Raw genomic sequence first — 19,724 nt, 5'->3', positions numbered from 1 at the left:
CTCCCCCCGCTCCCTCTTCCCCCCTCCACCCGCTCCCTCTGCCCCCCTCCACCCGCTCCCTCTTCCCCCCTCCACCCGCTCCCTCTTCCCCCCTCCACCCGCTCCCTCTTCCCCCCTCCACCCGCTCCCTCTTCCCCCCTCCACCCGCTCCCTCTTCCCCCTCCCCTGCTCCCTCTGCCCCCCTCCCCTGCTCCCTCTGCCCCCCTCCCCTGCTCCCTCTGCCCCACCACTCCCTCCTGCCCCTCTTGCCCCCTCTCCCCTCCCGCCCCCTCCCACGCACCCCTCCCTCCCGCTCCCCCCACTCCCCTCCGTCCCCCTCCCCACTCCCCTCCCCTCCCTCCCTCTCCCCTCCCTCCCTCTCCCCACTCCCCTCCCCACTCCCTCTCCCCTCCCTCCCTCTCCCCTCCCTCCCTCTCCCCTCCCTTCCCTCCCTCTCCCCACTCCCCTCCCCACTCCCCTCCCCACTCCCCTCCCCTCCCTCCCTCTCCCCACTCCCTCCCCTCCCTCCCTCTCCCACTCCCCCCCTCCTCCCCCCCCCTTCACCCTTCCCCCCTCCTTCACCCTTCCCCCACTTTCCTCCCTCCCCCTCCCTGCGCCCTCCCCCAATTACCTCCCTCCCCCTCCCCCACTTCCCTCCCTCCCTCCCTCCCCACTTCCCTCCCCCCTCCCCACTTCCCTCCCCCCCACTTCCCTCCCTTCCCCCTCCCCCACTTCCCTTCCTTCCCTCTCCCCCACTGCCCTCCTTCCCCCTCCCCCACTGCCCTCCTTCCCCCTCCCCCACTGCCCTCCCTCCCCCTCCCCCACTTCCCTCCCCACTTCCCTCCCTCCCTACTTCCCTCCTTCCCTCCCTCCCTACTTCCCTCCCTCCCCACTTCCCTCCCTCCCCACTTCCCTCCCTCCCCACTTCCCTCCTTCCCTCCCTCCCTACTTCCCTCCCTCCCCACTTCCCTCCTTCCCTCCCTCCCTACTTCCCTCCCTCCCTCCCCACTTCCCTCCCTCCCCACTTCCCTCCCTCCCCACTTCCCTCCCTCCCCACTTCCCTCCTTCCCTCCCTCCCCACTTCCCTCCCTCCCTCCCCACTTCCCTCCCTCCCTCCCCACTTCCTTCCCTCCCTCCCTCCCCACTTCCCTCCCTCCCTCCCTCCCCACTTCCCTCCCTCCCTCCCTCCCCACTTCCCTCCCTCCCTCCCCACTTCCCTCCCCCTCCCTCCCCACTTCCCACCCCCCCTCCGACCCCACTTCCCTCCCCCTCTCTCCATCCCCACTTCCCTCCCACTTCCCTCCCTCCCACTTCCTTCCCTCCCTCCCCACTTCCCTCCACTCCCCTCCCTCCCCACTTCCCTCCACTCCCCTCCCTCCACTCCCCTCCCTCACCCTCCTTCCCCCCTCCCTCACCCTCCCTCCCCTTCCCCCTCACCCTCCCTCCCCCCTTCCCCCTCACCCTCCCTCCCCCCTTCCCCCTCACCCTCCCTCCCCCCTCCCTCACCCTTCCTCCCCCTCCCTCACTTCCCTCCTTCCTCCTTTCCCCACTTCCCTCCCTTCCCCACTTCCTTCCCTCCCCCCCACTTCCCTCCTTCACCCCTCCCCAACTCCCCACCTTCCCCCCTCAACCACTTCCCTTCCTCCACCCTCACCCACTTCCATTCCTCCGCCCACTTCCAATCCTCCCCCCACACCCTCTTTCCCCCATCCCCCACTTCCCCGCTCCCGCACTTCCCTCCCTCCCCCCCAACTTCCCTCTCCACCTACTTCCCTCCCTCCCCCTCCCTCCCCACTTCCCTCCCCACTTCCCTCCCTCCCCACTTCCCTCCCTCCCCCTCGTTCCCCTCCCTCCCCACTCCCTCCCCTCCCTCCCCACTCCCTCCCCCTCCCTCCCCACTCCCTCCCCCTCCCTCCCCACTCCCTCCCCCTCCCTCCCCACTCCCTCCCCCTCCCTCCCCACTCCCTCCCCCTCCCTCCCCACTTGCCTCCCTCCCTCCCTCCCTTCCCACTTCCCTCCCCCTCCCTTCCCTCCCCCCTCCTTCCCCACCCTTTCTCTCCCCCCCTCCTTCCCATCCCTTTCTCTCCCCCCCTCCTTCCCACCCCCTCCCTCCCCCCTCCTTGCCACCCCCTCCCTCCCCCTCCCTCCCCCTCCCTCCCCCCTCCTTGCCACCCCCTCCCTCCCCCCTCCCTCCCCCTCCCTCCCCCCTCCTTGCCACCCCCCTCCCTCCCCCCTCCTTCCCACCCCCTCCCTCCCCCCCTTCCCCACTTCACTCCCCCCTCACTCCCTCCCCACCTCCCTCCCACTTCCCTCCCTCCCTCCACACCTCCCTCCCAACTTCCCTCCCTCCCCCTCCCCCACTTCCCTCCCTCCCCCTCCCCCACTTCCCTCCCCCTCCCCCTCCCCCACTTCCCTCCCTCCCCCTCGTTCCCCTCCCCCTCGTTCCCCTCCCCCTCGTTCCCCTCCCCACTTCCCTCCCCTTCCCTCCCCCCCTCCCTCCCCTTCCCTCCCCCCTCCTTCCCACCCCCTCCCTCCCCCCTCCCTCCCCCTCCTTCCTTCCCACCCCCTCCCTCCCCCTCCTTCCCTCCCTCCCCCTCCCCCCCTCCCCACCCCCTCCCTCCCTCCTTCCCACCCCCTCCCTCCCCCCTCCCTCCCCCCTTCCCACCCCCTCCCTCCCCCCTTCCCACCCCCTCCCTCCCCCCCTCCCACCCCCTCCTTCCCCCCTCCTTCCCCCCCCTCCTTCCCCCCCCTCCTTCCCCCCCCTCCTTCCCCACTTCACTCCCCCCTCCTTCCCCACTTCACTCCCCCCTCCTTCCCCACTTCACTCCCCCCTCCTTCCCCACTTCACTCCCCCCTCACTCCCTCCCACTTCCCTCCCTCCCTCCACACCTCCCTCCTCACTTCCCTCCCTCCCCTTCCCTCCCCCACTTCCCTCCCTCCCCCACTTCCCTCCCTCCCCCACTTTCCCCCTCCCCCACTTTCCCCCTCCCCCACTTTCCCCCGCTCCCTCTTCCCCCCCATCTCCCTCTTCCCCCCTCCGCTCCCTTTACCCCCTCTTCCCCTCCCCTTAACTACCTTCCTCTTCTCCTCCCCCTCCCAACCTCCTGCCTGAAAAATGAAATCTCGTGACCTGATAATACACAGGTTTACAAGATTTTTTAAAAATCAAGGATATAGATTTGAAATGGAAAATGTTTCCAGGTTTTGGTGGGAAATGCATAGGGAAGCGGGACGAATTGGATACTCCTTACATGAGCTGGTATAGATACTATGGGCCAAGTGGCCTCCTGTGTTGTAAGATTCTCCCCCACACAAATGCATTGTAGTGCTAGCAGATACAGATTTAAGCACCTTAACACCTCCTTTAGCCCTTACCACTACCATTAACACCCCCTTTGTCCTTTTGTTCATGACATCTTTGCCAATCTCTCCTTTGCCTCCACCTATCACTGGCCTTCTATCCAGTTTCACCTGTCCCAGCCCCCTTAAACAGTATAAATTTCATCACGTTTTTACTTTAGCTCTGAAGAAGTCGTATGGACTCCGAAGGTTAACTCTGTTCCTCTCCACAGATGCTGTCAGGCCCGCTGAGTTGTTCCAGCATGTTGTTTTTGTTTCAGATTTAAGTTGGAACTTCCATCGAAGAGTCAGGTAGTGCAGCTGAAAGGGAAGGCCCTTCAGCCCACCATAAATTGGTATTATCCCTTCAACTGCTGTAATATTTCATTGTGAGCTGCTCTTCTGGGTGTAGTGAGATTTTCCGAAGTAGGTTTTGTGAGGGGCGAGGCAAATTCCGTCGATTTGATGGTCACTGATGTTCAAAACATGGACCTGTGGAACTTTCCTGTTGTGTTGCAGTCCTTGGTGTACATGTCTAATTTTCCATGCATTTTAAAGGATTTATAGTAACACGTGCTCGATATTGTGATCAGGGCCACCGACTCTGGATGCGTTGCCAGTGGATTCATTACGTGACCCGCCCGCCTCTAACAGCGGGTCGAACAACCTCTTTACCCCCTTGAGAACAATGTAATGCGTACTGTGCAAATAGAATGTACAGCGTTTTCTTCCCAATACTCCTGTGTCCGACTCTCCCCTGAGCTGCCGGTGGCAGTGCCCAGGAGATTAATTTCTGGAGACTCCAGGGAAGTGCTGGAGGGGGTTGACAACGCTCAATAATGATCTTTACCGCAGCTGGATCCAAGTTACTAAAGTTCCGGCGCTTGGGATTGACTGTAAGTGTCGCAGCTCCGGTTGGTTTCAGCCATGGACCCAAGTGGCTTCATTTTGGGATCGGACTGTGTTTTTAAAGCGGTACAGTCTGGTTAATGTGTTGTGAGAAATCTGACCAGTGTACAGTAAATGGGGAGGAGGAGGAAGGGGGAGAGTTAATGGTGTCGAGTTGAGGGCTGCCACTTTAAATGAAAGAATCTTATTATTGCTTATGTTTAGTTCTGAAAACAATGGGAAGCCTTGCTGCCAAAGGGTAAGTTGATGTGGTCTTGCCGAAGTTTGGCTGCTTTGGTACAAGACTGGCTGAAGAGACACAGTGGTGTGCTAAGGACTGAAATGGGTTTTGGGAACAGGCTGTTATAGGAGCTGCGCCTTCTCTGGATACTCCCTGTGAGGGCCCCTTTTAAGATGTATAGTACTGTCTCGATGCGTAAACATTTACATACCAGGAACTGGTCAGCCTTACTCTTGGATCATCAGGTCTTTGTGCATTGTTTAGTTTCTTTCCCACACGGACGCCCACCCACCCACCCACCCCACTCTCTTCAAAAGAAACAGCATTTTCGTTAAGGCTTTCAAAGTTGTCACTTTTATTAAAGTGCTGGAAACTTTTAAAATCAAAGGAAATGGAGGTTGGCGATGGTGTTGTGGACAAGAGCTGACCTCCTTTGCACATTATTGGTGTCAGAACTAGAGTTCGCTGCTAACTCCGAGATTTAAAAAAAAACTTTTCAAAAGTTGTCATAACTGTTGCAGTCCAGGAAACGAACTTTATTTGGCTCGGAGCTTGGCTCATCAAACTTCAGTTCTGACACCATTAACATGCAAATAGGATCAGTTTCCATCAACCAGCTGATGTCAGCTATTCCTTTGCACTGTACGGCCCAGCAAGTGGCCGATAAGTAACCTGGCCCCTCTATTTCTGTCACTTGGACTTTCTAACTTGCACTTTACTGTTTTCTTTTAAAATTCCGGATGGTTAAAAAAAAAGGGGGGGGTGGGGAGGGAGCCGCAGAATGATGCAGTGGTGGGCTTGTCCCTGCTAAGCCTCACAAGGTAGGTTTCTCGTTGCCGTTTCCATTGACCACATCAGAACGTATCTCCACCCCCACCACCCTCCGCCCCCCTCCCCCGATGTTTGAGTTTAGTTCAGTGCAGAGCAGTATGAAGGACATACCGCCCTGAGGGATATGGAGACTGAGCGTAGTAGAAGCAGCAGCAGCCAGCACTGAGAGTCCAGACAATGGAATGTTTAACGACAGAAAGCTGAATTACCCAGGGCTAGCCCGGAGCCTCTTTACTGCCAGTCAGTTGGAGCCGGTGTTAGAAGGAAGCATTCTATTCCCGGTAGGTAAGGAAGCTTGATCATGCCGTAATACAGCGTTAATTCCAGTTACTGCTGGCTCAACGAGGATGGTTTTCGCTTTTTTTTAAAGAAATAAAAATAAAAGTAAAACTGCTGCTTTTATTTGTTATATTATAGCCCAGATGGTGGATAGACCTGGCTGAAAATTCAGCTCTTCCCTTTAATTGTGTCTGATCAACTTGTCAAAAGTACACAGATTTATCCTGGGTTTCTTGCTTAACCGAATCCAGACTTCATTTCTTGCTTGGAAAATACGTTAGTAAGGACGATCGTTACGGAGGTTTCAATCTTTAAGATAGTAAATATCTGGTATTGTTTGGGAAGTATAACAGCCAAAGAATGTCGGACACGCATGTTGTGTGCATTAGTAGGTAATTTAGTAGCAATTTTCCAGTCCTTAGTGCCAGTGATAAAGAGTGTCTGTTGACCATGTGGATATTAAACCTTTAAAAACTCACATCCCTTCTGCCATATTTAGGCATTGGGTATGATGGTGCTATCGTGCTACACACACACACCAGAAAACATTAAAAGCTGTTTCATTTGACATTGCAACTGACACTTACAGCCAGTTCCGAACCACTTTGGGGTTTTAAGAACCCAACAATGAGGGAATATTGTCTTAAATTTCTCCTTTGTCTTTTCCTCTCCCCTCTGAATATATCCCTTCCAGTCCAAAACAAAGTACTCTTGTGAGGCCAAGTATTGAGCATTGCATAACTTGCTGTCAACGGTAAGATATCTTCTCTCTGGAGTTTTGCCTCATCTGGAGACTCTTTTTACTTATTTTCCCCTCTTCCCCCAAGTCTTGCAGGATTTGTGCATCTAGATTTGAAGATGATGGATATCCAGTATCTCAAATTTCATTAAGTTATATGTTGTTTGGGGGTGGGGGGGGGGGGTGGTGGTGTCTGCTGAGCTATTTCCCTTTGGTGGTTGGAGACTGTGCTTAACGTATTGTGCGCTTAACACTGACTTTAGTATAGTTTGCTTCACCTCTTGCAGCACAGAAATTACTGAGGCACATGGTACTCGCATGTAGAGCTGAATTTTACACCCGCCACCCCTCCCCAGCCTATTTGAAGGCAGGGAGGGGGGTCACATAAAATAAAAGAGTGGCTGTCCGCTTCCTTCCTGCCCACCCCTGTTTTACATGTAGCAGAGGAAGTCAGAAGCAAAGTGGGCAGCCTGGCAGCACTAACTGTATGGCTGCAGGAAGGGGGCTACCTCATTGTGCCTGTCGGAGGCATCCCTGCCAAGATTGTACCCCTCCCTTAAACCATCCCTGCCCTCCCCTCCCAGCCTCGGAAACACACCGCCCACCCCCTTCATCTCCTTGCTGGGGTCTGTCAGGCAGTCCAGTCCAAAATGCCCGGACATTTTTTTTTATTCAACCATGGGATGTGGGTGTCGCTGGCTGGGCCAGCATTTATTGTCCACTCCTAGTTGCACTTGAGAAGGAGGTGGTGAGCTGCCTTCTTGAACCGCTGCGGTCCATGTGGTGTAGGTATACCCATGGTGCTGTTAGGGAGGGAGTTCTAGGATTTTGACCCAGTGACAGTGAAGGAACGGTGATATATTTCCAAGTCAGGATGGTGAGTGGCTTGGAGGGGAACTTGCAGGTGGTGGTGTTCCCATCTATCTGCTGCCCTTGTCCTTCTAGATGGGTTTGGAAGGTGCTGTCAAAGGAGCCTTGGAGAATTCCTGCAGTGCATCCTGTAGATGGTCTGCAGGAGCTCACTTCTCTGAAATCCCACCCTAAACCAGTGTAATATTGTCATGAGCAGCTGGGTTTCGGGTCAGTGGGATGCCCCTGGATATTACGGTTGGGGAGGTGAGGAATCTGCACCACCGCCACTAGCCGCAGCCCCCCCCCCCCCCCCCCCCCCCCCCCCCCCCCCCCCCCCCCACTCCTGTAAATCCAGCCCACAGGGCTAATAGGACATTGGCCAATTGATGGGATTGAGATAAAAGGGTCAATCTCCTACTGTAGAGAGCCTGTCATTTCACCAATGGGAGCACTTGGTTTTAGATGGTGTATCTTCCATTGTAAAAGTTTGCTACTTTTCTGGGTGCCCTTGCACCACCTATAGTCATTCGCACAAGTGCATGCAATGTAAAGTTTGAAAGCACCATAAGTGGGAAGACATTGACCTGTTCTGTGTAGGTAATGATAAGAGTGAAGGCCTGGAGATTTAGGTGCAGTTTAAATCTGTTAGTTGTGCTGGAGCAACACTTTTGATTGAAGATGTGCTGAATGGGTTTAATGGAACATGCAGTAAAAGCTAAAACCCATTCCTGGTCCATCTATTCAGCGCATTTCCAGTTTTCCATATATTCCTTGGTCATTTGGTTTTCCTTCCTCATTGTCGTTAAAAAAAAATCATATAAATACTGTGGCTACAAGAGCAGGTCAGAGGTTCGGAATCCTGCCGGGAATAACTCACCTCCTGACTCCCCAAAACCTGTCCACCATTTTCAGGGCACAAATCAGGAATGTGATGGAATACTCCCCACTTGCCTGGATGAGTGCAGCTCCCACAACACTCAAGAAGCTCGACACCACCCAGGACAAAGCAGCCCTCTTCATTAGCTCCCCATCCACAAACATTCATTCCCTGCACCACCGACGTACAGTAGCAGCAGTGTGCACCATCTACAAGATGCACTGCAGGAACTCACCAAGGCTCCTTAGACAGCACCTTCCAAACCCACAACCACTACCATCTAGAAGGACAAGGGCAGCAGATACATGGGAACACCTCCACCTAGAAGTTCCCCTCCAAGCCACTCATCATCCTGACTTGGAAATATATTGCCATTCCTTCATTGTCACTGGGTTGAAATCCTGGACCTCCCTCCCTAATAGCACTGTGGGTGTACCCACACCACATGGACTGCAGCAGTTCAAGAAGGCAGCTCACCACTACCTTCTCAAGGGCAATTAGGGATGGGCAATAAATACTGGCCTAGCAACCGACGCCCACATCCCATAAATGAATAAAAAAAGTTAGAGAATCTCGGAAGGCAGCAAGTTCAAATATCACTTTAAGTGAAAGGCTATATTCCCCAGTGCTGTTGGTCCCTGACAGTTTTGCTTACAATCCAAACTTTTTCTCTGGTCACTATTGATATAGTTTGTTCAGCAGTCTGAATTTGCTGACACATTGATTTCACATAAAACTTGAGTTGCTTCAAATATATTACATCTTGTGCATCCCTCAACATTGTCCCCATGTTAATTAATATCACTCCAAAAGGATTCACCCTGAAATTAACTTGTTGGTTTAATAAGCAGTTGGTCCTGTGAGTGAGACCTTTCACAATGTTGATGGATGAGGCTTGTTATTAAGTTGCGAGTGACAGTTAAAATTGGCTTGTTGGTTCCCTGTTAATTAGTGCTGACCACTGCCCTATTGTTCAGGATGTGCTACTAACGTTTTAATTTGAATATATTGAGTTCCTGGGATTCCATGGAATGGAATTTATACTTCAGCATGTTTTACACTCGTCATCCTTTTCCAATATAAAAAAATGTAACAAATCACCAGTAATGCATGCTGATCATCTTAATTGTTTTGCAGTTTTGTAATGTAGAATCACAATGTATTCGTTCAGTGTTGTTTGTGCTAACGTTAGCAGGCACTGTTAGTGGGCGCAGTATGGTGCACTGGTGGGCATTGTGGGGTGTGCTGGCAGGATGTACTATTGGGTGCCATGAGTTGCACTGGCAGGCACAATGAGTTGTGCTGGTGGGCATGGTAGGATGCTTGGCGGGTGTTAATGGATGTGGTGGGGTATGCTGGTGGGCGCACTTGGGTACGCTGGAGGGTAAGGTGGTGCACTAGTGGATAGCATGGGTTGCATTGGCAGGGTTGTGCTGGTGGGTACAGTGTGGTACCCACACTGGGTGTGGTGGGCTGCACTGGTGGATGTGGTGGGCTGCATTGGCAGGCAGGGTAGGTGGGTGCTGGCGATGCATTCGTGGGTGCGGTGGGAAGCAGATATTTTTGCAATGTTTTGGTTAATCACCTTTTCATTTACTCATTAATGTAACTAACTTGTACGATATTGTTAAAAGCAAAATACTGCGGATGCTGGAAATCAGAAGCAAAAACAGAAAATGCTGGGAAAATTCAGCAGGTTTAACAGCATCTGTGGAGAGAAAAACAGTTAACGTTTTGAGTCCGTGACATCCTCTGAAGAAGAGCCATTTGGATTCAAAACATTAACTCTGTTTTTCTCTACACAGATGCTGTTATTTGACCTGCTGAGTTTTCCCAGCAATTTTCTGTTTTTGTGGACGATATTGTTTCTTGTCTGAATATTGATCCTCAAGCCTGACCTTTAGTTGCTTCTGATCCACTTGATTCAGTCTTGTCATCTGGCAGTGTCAAGTGCCAGTTTTAAACTGTGTCCAAGGGTCTCCTGGCCTTCTTGAACTGACTGAGTGCAATAATATCATAGCTATTGGTTTCCAGAGGATACTGGCTGCAAAGCTGACTTGTAGCTGGCAAGAGTTGGCACATACTGACTGACTGCTGGTGAATTGAACTTTAAGGTCAGAAGGGAGGTGTGTCCTTTTAAGGCCAGTAATTGTTTTCCTGTGAGCTGCAAAAAAAGAGCTTTCAATTCGTGTCAGGTTAAGGCAAGGATGAAGTAGGAAGATACATACACCAGGAACTCGAGCAGAAAGGCCACTGAGTTCCAAGGTCCCTCCAACCCTGATTTGTATTCCTGTCCTTTTGATCAGCGCAATGTTCATGTTGGTTCATAATTAGGTGTCCAAATCCCAGACTACCCTGGTACAAAGGGGCCAAAGAATTATGCCTGCTTGTCTCAATGGAGTAGCACTCTCCCCTCCTGCGTCAGGCAGTCGTGGTTTCAAGTCCTACTCCAGAGACTTGAGCACATAATCCAGGCTGACACTCCAGTGTAGCACTGAGGGAGTGCTGCACTCTCAGAGGTGCAGCATTTCTTTGAGGCATTGAACCGAGGCCCTGTCTGCCTTCTCAGGTGGATGTAAAAGATCCGAATGTACTATTCAGAAAGGGGCAGGGCAATCCTCCCTGTGGTTTTTTATCTTCACCTTTGATGATTGTTTCAATTGCAGATTTTCTTGAGGGGCAAGATTTTGCAAATATTTAAACATCAACGTAGAGTCAAACAATCAATAATTTCCAATTAACAACAATAACTTATGTTAAAGGTGCTATATAAATATAATGAAATATCCCAAGGTGCTTCAGAGGAGCATTATATTAAAAAAATGACATTGATCCACATAGGGAGATATTAGGTCAGATGACCAAAGAGAGAGACTTCAAGGGGTATCTTAAAGGAGGGGTGTGAGATAGATTGGCAGGGAGGTGTAGGAAGGGAATTCTAAAGCTTGAAGCCTGGACAACTGAGGACACCGTCACCAATGGTGTAAGTCGGAGAGCACAGGGATGGTAGGGGAACAGGACTTGGTATAAGTTAAGAAATGGTTAGCTGAGTTCTGGATGACCTCAAGTTTATGAAGGGTAGAATGGTGGAGAGCAGCGAGGAGTGCCTTGGAATTGTCGCATCTAGAGGTAACAAAGGCAGGAATGAGAGATTTTAGCTGTAGATGAGACAGGCACAAAGTCGAGTGATGTTACAGAGGTGAAAATGGGCAGCCTTAGTGATGGTGTGAGTAGGAGGTCAGAAGCTTACCTCAGATCAAATTTGACACCAAGATTGTGAGTAGACTGGCTTCATGTCAGACTTTGCCAGGGAGAGGGAATTTGCCGCTGGGGAACAGTGTTTGGGGTGGGGACTGAGAATAATGCTTTCAGTCTTCCCAATATTTAATTGGAGGAAATTCCTGCTCATCCAGTACCAGATGTCTGATAAGCAGTCTGATAATTTAGCGATAGTAGAGGAGCCAAGTGAGATGCTGGCGAGATAGAGCTGGGCGTTGTCAGTGTACATGTGCAAACTAACACTGCCTTTCGATGATGACACCAAGAGGCAGCCAGTGGATGAGAAATAGGAGGAGCTAAGAATCGATCCTTGGGTGACGTCAAAGGTAATGGTGTGCGAGTGAGAAGAGAAGCCACTGTGGGTGATGCTCTGGCTACGATTAGATCAATCAGAATGAACCAGGTGAGTGCAGTCGCACCCAGCTGAATGACAGTGGCGAGGTGTTGGAGGAGGATGGTGTGTTCAATCACGTCAAAGGCTGCAGACAGGTTGAGAAGGACAAGGAGGGAAAGTTTATCTTCGTCCCAGTCAGATAGGATGTCATTTGTGATTTTGGTAAGAGCTGTTTCAGTTGTGTGGCAGGGAGGAAATCTGATTGGAGAGATTCAAACATGGAGTTCTTGGGAAGATGAGCACGGATTTGGGTGGCAACAACACGTTCAAGGAATTTGGAGAGGACAGGGAGGCTGGAGATGGGATGATAGTTTGCAATGATGGTGGGATCAAGGGTTAGACCTTTGAGGAGTGAGAGGGCTTCTTTACAGGTGATAGAGATGACGGTGTCATTTTACATTTGTATCATGTTGGGGAGGGACTTCAATGTCCATCACCTAGAATGGCTCGGCAGCACCACTACTGACCGAGCTGGCCGAGTCCTAAAGGACATATCTGCTAGACTGGGCATGCGGCAGGTGGTGAGGGAACCAACAAGAGGAAGCAACATACTTGACCTCATCCTCACCAACCTGCCTGTCGCAGATGCATCTGTCCGTGACAGTATCGGTAGGAGAGATCACCACACAGTCATTGTGAAGATGAAGTCCCACCTTCACATCGAGGATACCCTCCATCGTGTTGTGTGGCACTACCACCATGTAAATGGGATAGATTTTGAACAGATCTAGCAACTCAGGACTGGGCATCCATGAGGCGCTGTGGACCATCAGCAGCAGCAAAATTGTACTCGAACACAATCTGTAATCTCATGGCCTGGCATATCCCCCACTCTACCATTACCACCAAGCCAGGGGATCAACCCTGGTTCAGTGAAGAGTGCAGGAGCGCATGCCAGGAGCAGCACCAGGCACACCTAAAAATGAGGTGTCAACATGGTGAAGCTACATCTCAGGTCTGCTTGCATGCCAAATAGCATAAGCAACAAGTGATAGACAGAGCTAAGCGATCCCACAACCAATGGATCAGGTCTAAGCTCTGCAGTCCTGCCACATCCAGTCGTGGATGGTGGAGGACAATTAAACAACTCACTGGAGGAGGAGGCTCCAAAAATATCCCCATCCTCAATGATGGGGCAGCCCAGCACTTAGTACAAAAAGCAAGACTTAAGCATTTGCAACAATCTTCAACCAGAAGTGTCGAGTGGGTGATCCATCTTGGCCACCTCCAGAGGTCCCAGCATCACAGATGCCAGTCTTCTGCCAATTCAATTCACTCCACGTGATATCAAGAAATGGCTAAAGGCACTGGATACTGCGAAGGTTGTGGGGCCTGGCAATATTCCAGCAATAGTACTGAAGACTTGTGCTCCTGAACTTACTGCGCCCCTAGCCAAGCTGTTCCAGTACAGCTACAACACTGGCATCTACCCAGCAATGTGGAAATTTGCTCAGGTATGTCCTGTACAAAAAAAGCAGGACAAATCCAACCCGGCCAATTACCGCCCCATCAGTCTACTCTCAATCATCAGTAAAGTGATAGAAGGGATTATCAACAGTGCTATCAAGCAGTACTTGCTTAGCAATAACCTGCTCACTGATGCTCATTTTGGGTTCTGGCAGGGTCACTCAGCTCCTGACCTCATTACAGCCGTGGTTCAAACATGGACAAAAGAGCTGAACTGAGGTGAGGTGAGAGTGACTGCCCTTGACCACAAGGCAGCATTTGACCAAGTGTGGTATCAGGGAGCCCTAGCAAAACTAGAGTCATTGGGAATCGGGGAAAACTCTTTGCTGGTTGGAGTCATACCTAGCACAAAGGAAGATGCTTGTGGTTGTTGGAGGTCAATCATATCAGCTCCAGGCCATCACTGCAGGAGTTCCTCAGGGTAGTGTCCTAGGGTAGTGTCAGCTGCTGTATTAATGACCTTCCTTCCATCATAAGCTCAGAACTGGGGATGTTCGCTGATGATTGCACAATAGTCAGCACCATTCATGATTCCTCAGATACTGAAGCAGTCTATGTCCAAATGCAGCAAGACCTGGAGAATATCCAAGCTTGGGCTGACAAGTGGCAAGTAATATTCACACCGCACAAGTGTCAGGCAATGACCATCTCCAACAAGAAAGAATCTAACCACTGCCCCTTGACATTCAATGGCATTGTCATCACTGAATCCCCCACTATCAACATGTTGGGGGTTACCATTGACCAGAAACTGAACTGAACTAGCCATATAAATACTATGCCTACAAGAGCAGGTCAGAGGCCAGGAATCCTGTGGTGAGTAACTCACCTCCTAACTCCCCAAAGCCTATGCACCACCTACAAGGCACAAGTCAGGAGTGTGATGGAGTGTTCCCCACTTGCCTGGATGAGTGCAGCTCCAACAACACTCAAGAAGCTTGACACCATCCAGGACAAAGCAGCCCACTTGATTTGCACCCCATCCACAAACATGGATGCCCAGTGGCTGCATCTACAAGATGCACTGCAGGAATTCACTAAGACTCCTTCGACAGCACCTTCCAAACCCACAACCACTACCATCTAGAAGGACAAGGGCAGCAGAGACATGGGAACACTACCACCTGCAAGTTCCCCTCCAAGTCACTCACCATCCTGACTTGGAAATATAACGCTGTTCCTTCACTGTCGCTGGGTCAAAATCCTGGAACTCCCTCCCTAACAGCACTCTGGGTGGACCTACACCACATGGACTGCAGCAGTTCTTGAAGGTGGCTCACCACCACCTTCTCAAGGACAATTAGGGATGGGCAATAAATACTGGCCCAGCCAGTGATGCCCACATCCTGTGAAGGTTTTTTTTTAAAAACTTGCACCTTCTATCACTTCAGAATTCAAGAATGTCCTTAATGTATGGCAGTTGACATCTTCCTGTAATTAGAGTTCTGATAGCTTTTCTATAAAGTAAGTAGAGGCATGTGTAATAATTGTTTCATCATGTGTTACAGTTGGTGACTGCCAGCCTGCCACCTCCGCATTTGCTGGGCAATGAGGATGAGCTGACGGTGTATAATGGAGCTGAAGGTATGGGTGGATGGAGTCCAGCGCATTGTGTGTGGCGTGACGGAGGTCACGACCTGCCAAGAGGTCGTCATCGCTCTTGCTCAAGCTATAGGTAAGATGCTGTTCGTTGATTATTTCAATGTTTGGGTGAGAGATTTCCTTACCAGCTGTGGAAAAGAACATGGCCACTGTTTCTCAGCAGATCGTGTGGCCTGTCCAAGATAGGATCTCAGCAGAATGGAGAAGCTGAGCTAAGCTGTACTGTTCTCTATTGTGATGCATTGGCCCTCTGGCTAACTGTGGAGGCACAGTGTGTGTTCATGTGTTTCAAGTGTACTGTCACAGAATGATTGCCTACATGTATCATTATCATAGCATTTCTTGTGTCTGTTATGGACCTGATGAGCATTGAGCCTGCACTCGTTGTCAGCAGTTGTGTTTAAGCATCTTTTTATTCTGGTTGCTTATTTTATACATAGTCACCCAGTTTTAACTTTCTATCGTAAGGTGGTCCTCTCACCTCCAATGTACCAGAAAACTGCATCAAAGGTAAGCTGCTGCTGATTGCTTTAGTCTGAGCTCCTGGCCCATGGACACTTTGCCTTGTGGGCCTGTCACTGTAGTCAGTAAAGATAAAAAAAAGTAAAGGGGCATTGTTGGGGTGGGACTTGGGGGGGGTTGGGGGGGGGGTCACTAGTATAATTACCCAGGAGTTAGAATTGTTCTTAATCATTCTAACTCCTCCTGGGTAACTATTCTGCTAAGTGAGTTGGAAGCATCCGAAGTCTCTGACTTTAAATCAGAGTTTCAAATGGTTCCAGGCAGAGGGTAAATTGCCCAACAGGCATTGAAACTTCCTGGGCAATTCCCATGCAGTCCTTGCTGTAGGGAATTCCAAAGGGTCCTCCAGCTCATCATCCAGGGTACCTCCGGGGTATGACATGGAAACGGAAGATCTGGGCCAATCTGTTTTAGTGATGTCGATTGAAGAATGAATATTGGTCAGGATGCTGGGAGGAACTCTCCCACTCCTCTTCAAAATAGCGCCACAGGATCTTTTACAACTATCTGAGAGGGTGGACAGGTCCTCAAGATATCTGAAGGATGGCATGTCTGACTGTGCAGCATTCCATCAGTACTGCACTGGAATGTTGGCCATGATTTTGTGCTCAAATCTCTGAAGTATAACTTGACTCTCAACTTTCAGTATCAGAGGGGAGAGAGCTGCCACTGACCATGGCTGATAAAATGAGTGAAGGTGTTGGTAAGGAATGGCAGACAGAGGGGAACCTGACAGATGTAAAGCGGCTGGAAGAACGTGGGCTACATTTCCTCAGCCTGACCATCAATCTGTGTTGCCACGTCCTAGTCATTCTCCTCCACCTCCATCAAAACTGCCAGACCATGTCCTTTCCATCTTGTCAACTCCATCCTTCCATGTGTCTCTCTCTACTGCTCCTGAACCCCTAGACACCCCAGGATCATCATTACCCCATTGCCCATAGGACATCCTCCTAGTTATTAATTGAATATTAATTGTTTTTAATTGAATGCAGTTGCTGGGCATTAACTGGGGACTCACTTGAGCCCCTATAAATAAACACAAACTGAAACTTTGGTTGTTGAATTAGTAAGTGTATTCTTGCACAGTATAACTGTAAATAAATGTTTATAAATATATGCAAAGATTGGCTTTACTTCTATCCTTCACCAACCGACTGTAATGACTACCCCATAAGGGCTCTCGTCCCCAATCCTAGCAGATTTGCACATCTACTTTTAGTATCTGAAGGACCAGCCAGGTCTTCGGTCCCTATGGGCATCCATGAATAGTTGACTCATGATGGTGGGGTAGAGGAGAGTACATCTGACACGTAGCAAACCCTTTTAAACATAAAAAGCTGTGAGCCTGGTGAGGACAAGGGACCAGACTAATGGTGTAAGAAGGAGATGACACACAGGTTTGGGGGGGCGGTTTGCTGCAAAGAGGAGGGATGATTCTCCTCCGCTCCAATCACCTAAAGAAAGCACATTGCCAGTCACCGTCACCACTGGTCCCTCATTCTGACCAGTGTGACAGTTAATCTCTCAATCCTTCAACAGACACGTTGCCCATTCCTGTTTGGTCAGCTAGTACCAGTCAGGAGGGTTGTGAGTTCAGGAGTCTGAAGATGGAGGGGATTCCAGGAGCGGAGAGGTGGGCAGTGATTCTCTGCTGATCCACCATGAACAGCTTCGCGTGTCCTCCTTCAGAATTTAATCTACTCTTCTGTTTAAATGAGAGTCAGAGATAAACTTGTACGTAAGCAAAGCAACATGAAATAATAATCAAGGTCACTGATTTACAATTTCCACAAACATTATGAATGTTGTTTACCAAATTCGAGTTGAAAAGAGATGCAAGTAACTCTTCCAGAATAATCTTTAATAATAATGCCATTTGCTTGTCTCAGCGTCATAGCTCTGATATATTGGAACAGGGAAAAAGACTTGTATTTAGAGAGTGCATTTTGCAACCACAGGCTTTCCCAAAACATTCTAACCAATGAAGTAATTTTGAGGTGTAATAACTGTCATAATATAGGAAACACAGTAGCCAAGGTCCCAGAAATAACAGAGGCTTTTTAAATTCTTTCATGGGATGTTGGCATCGCTGGTTAGGCCAGCATTTATTGCCCATTCCCAATTGCCCTTGAGAAGATGGTGGTGAGCTGCCTGCTTGAACCACTGCAATCCATGTGGTGCAGGTACACCCACAGTGCTGTTAGGGGGGGAGTTCCAGGATTTTGACCCAGAAACAGTGAAAGAACGTTTGATATATTTCCAAGTCAAGGTGATGTGTAACTTGAAAGGGAACTTGCAGATGGTAGAATATGACAGTAAACTAGCGAGAAACAAAAAAGCGGACTGTAAAAGCTTCTAACTCTCCCTCTCTTCAGATACCATGCTCTGAAAGGAATATTGGCGACCATGGGCTAATGCGATTGGCCCATGCTGTTTGGCAAGGTACTGCAGTGGTTTCCTGCTGCCTTCTGCAGTATGGCTGCTGACCAGGAAACTCTCCCGCTCTTAATACCTGCCATCAGGCATATCCAAAGGATTTACAGGCTGATAAACAACATGTTTGGCCACGTTATAAACACACCTCCCATGGCCAACAAGTGGCGGGGACTTGAACCCGGAGCTTCTGGCCCAGAGGTGGCGACACTACCCACTGCATCACAGGCCTCCTTTAAAATCTGCTCTAAGTATGTAAAAAGGAAAACAATACCAAATCCAAAATGTAGGTCCATTACAGGCAGAGACAGGAGAATTGATAAAGGCAGGGAATAACGAAATGGCAGGGAAGAGAAAGTTTCTGTTTTCACAGGGGATGATACAAAGAAACCTCTGAGGTACTGTAGAACCATGGGACCAGCGAGAATAAGGAACCAGAATAAATTAGTGTTAGTAAAGAAGTAGCACTGGAGAAATTAATGGTAAATGTCTTGGACCTGTTGATCTACATCCCAAAATGAGTTTGTGTTTAGGTCTCTAGTCTTTTTTTCTCTTTTGCTTAAAAATAGCTTGTTAAGTATAAGATTGATACTGGTGTTAAAAAAAATTACAATAAATTGTAAAGAGCAGGAAATTCTTCAAGTGTACATAGCATTCCAAAAATACTAAATAATCAAAGGGCAAAAGCGGGGGTGGGGGGTGAAGAAGTAAATACAATAACTATCACTAGAGATAAAGCACCAGGGAAACCAATGGGGCTAAAGGCCGACAAGTTCCCTAGGCCTGATGGGTTGCATCCTAGGATATTAAAGAATGTAGCTACAGAGATAGTGGATGCACTGGTAGCAATCCTCCAAGAATCCTTCAATTCTGGAAGAGTCCCAGAGGATTGGAAAACTGCCAGTGTAACACCCTTATTCAATAGGGGAGGGAGACAAAAAACAGATAACTATAGGCTAGTTAGCTTAACATCCGTCATTGGGAAAATGTTAGAGTCTATTATAAAGGATGTAATAACCACTGTAGGATTTGAACTCATGCCCCCAGAGCACTAGTCAGGACAGCTGGATTATTAGTCCAGTAAAATAACTACTACGCCCCTGTCCCCTCAGGATAATGACCAGACAGTCTGTTGAAGAACAAATATTGACCAAGGCAGGGTGGAGCCTTTAGAGATAACATGATGTATGTTTTATGTCCATCTTGGTCGGGTGGGGCTGAGGGGTGGAGGGGGTGCCCCTGTCTAATGTCTCATCAGAAAGATGGCACCTCAGACAGTGTCGCACTGCTTCGTACTGCGCTGGAGTGCCAGCCTGGACTTTATGTTCAGCGTTCTGGACTGGGAGTTGAACCCACGACCTTCTGATACAAATGGGAGAGGGCTACCATCAGATTAATTGGTTGATGCATTGGTGAATCCTCCCAACTCTCTTACTCAATGCTGAGAAGCCCCATAGCAGATCTACTCCCTTATAAAACAGTGTCCTCCAAAGCTGTGGGAGATCAACAACAACACCTTGTATAATTAATATAGCATCCTTAACATAGAAAAACATCCTAATGTTTGATAATATCTTGTTTAAATTATTCATTCACGGGATGTGGGCGTCACTGGCTGGGCCAGCATGTATTTCCATCCCTCATTGCCCTTGAGAAGGTAGTGGTGAGCTGCCTTCCCCAGGGGTGGGCTGTGTGTTTAAACAAGGGAAGTGCTAGTGTTTTATCCTGGATTTCTGGCATAATTCTCTCAGTAAATAATTAAACTCTGATTGATCTTAGGCTATGAAAAACAAAGAACTTGCATATATATAGCTCCTTTCACAACCTCAGAGCATCTCAGACTCTTTTCCAGCCATTAAGTATTTCTGAAGTGTTATAAATTAAGAAATGATTACTCAACAGTTCTACTGTATGTCCATCAATATAATGACATCTTCTTCCAGTCCCTTCCTCTTACCCAGGGTTGGATGCAATGTTGCGCCAATTTTTTTTTTTGATT

General features: G+C 49.6%; 1 protein-coding gene across 6 annotated transcripts in view; it reads left to right on the top strand.

Moving 5' to 3' along the window:
- Positions 1-19,724, top strand: part of rassf8b (Ras association domain family member 8b) — a 118,531-nt gene that overhangs the window by 86,253 nt on the left and 12,554 nt on the right. For 3 of the 6 annotated variants that reach the window (XM_041203539.1, XM_041203541.1, XM_041203543.1), the window contains one exon: positions 14,674-14,840. In XM_041203539.1, the coding sequence (XP_041059473.1) occupies positions 14,738-14,840 (103 nt within the window). In that variant the 5' untranslated portion in view covers positions 14,674-14,737. Of the gene's footprint in view, positions 1-5,217; positions 5,269-5,360; positions 5,564-14,673; positions 14,841-19,724 lie in introns of those variants that run through there. The other 3 variants (XM_041203544.1, XM_041203540.1, XM_041203542.1) reach the window with 3 other exon arrangements.

The sequence above is a fragment of the Carcharodon carcharias genome, chromosome 13 (assembly GCF_017639515.1).
Source record: "Carcharodon carcharias isolate sCarCar2 chromosome 13, sCarCar2.pri, whole genome shotgun sequence".
Classification (NCBI taxonomy): Eukaryota; Metazoa; Chordata; class Chondrichthyes; order Lamniformes; family Lamnidae; genus Carcharodon; species Carcharodon carcharias.
The sequence above is the reverse complement of the archived record's forward strand: the minus strand, read 5'-3'. Positions and strand labels throughout refer to the sequence as shown.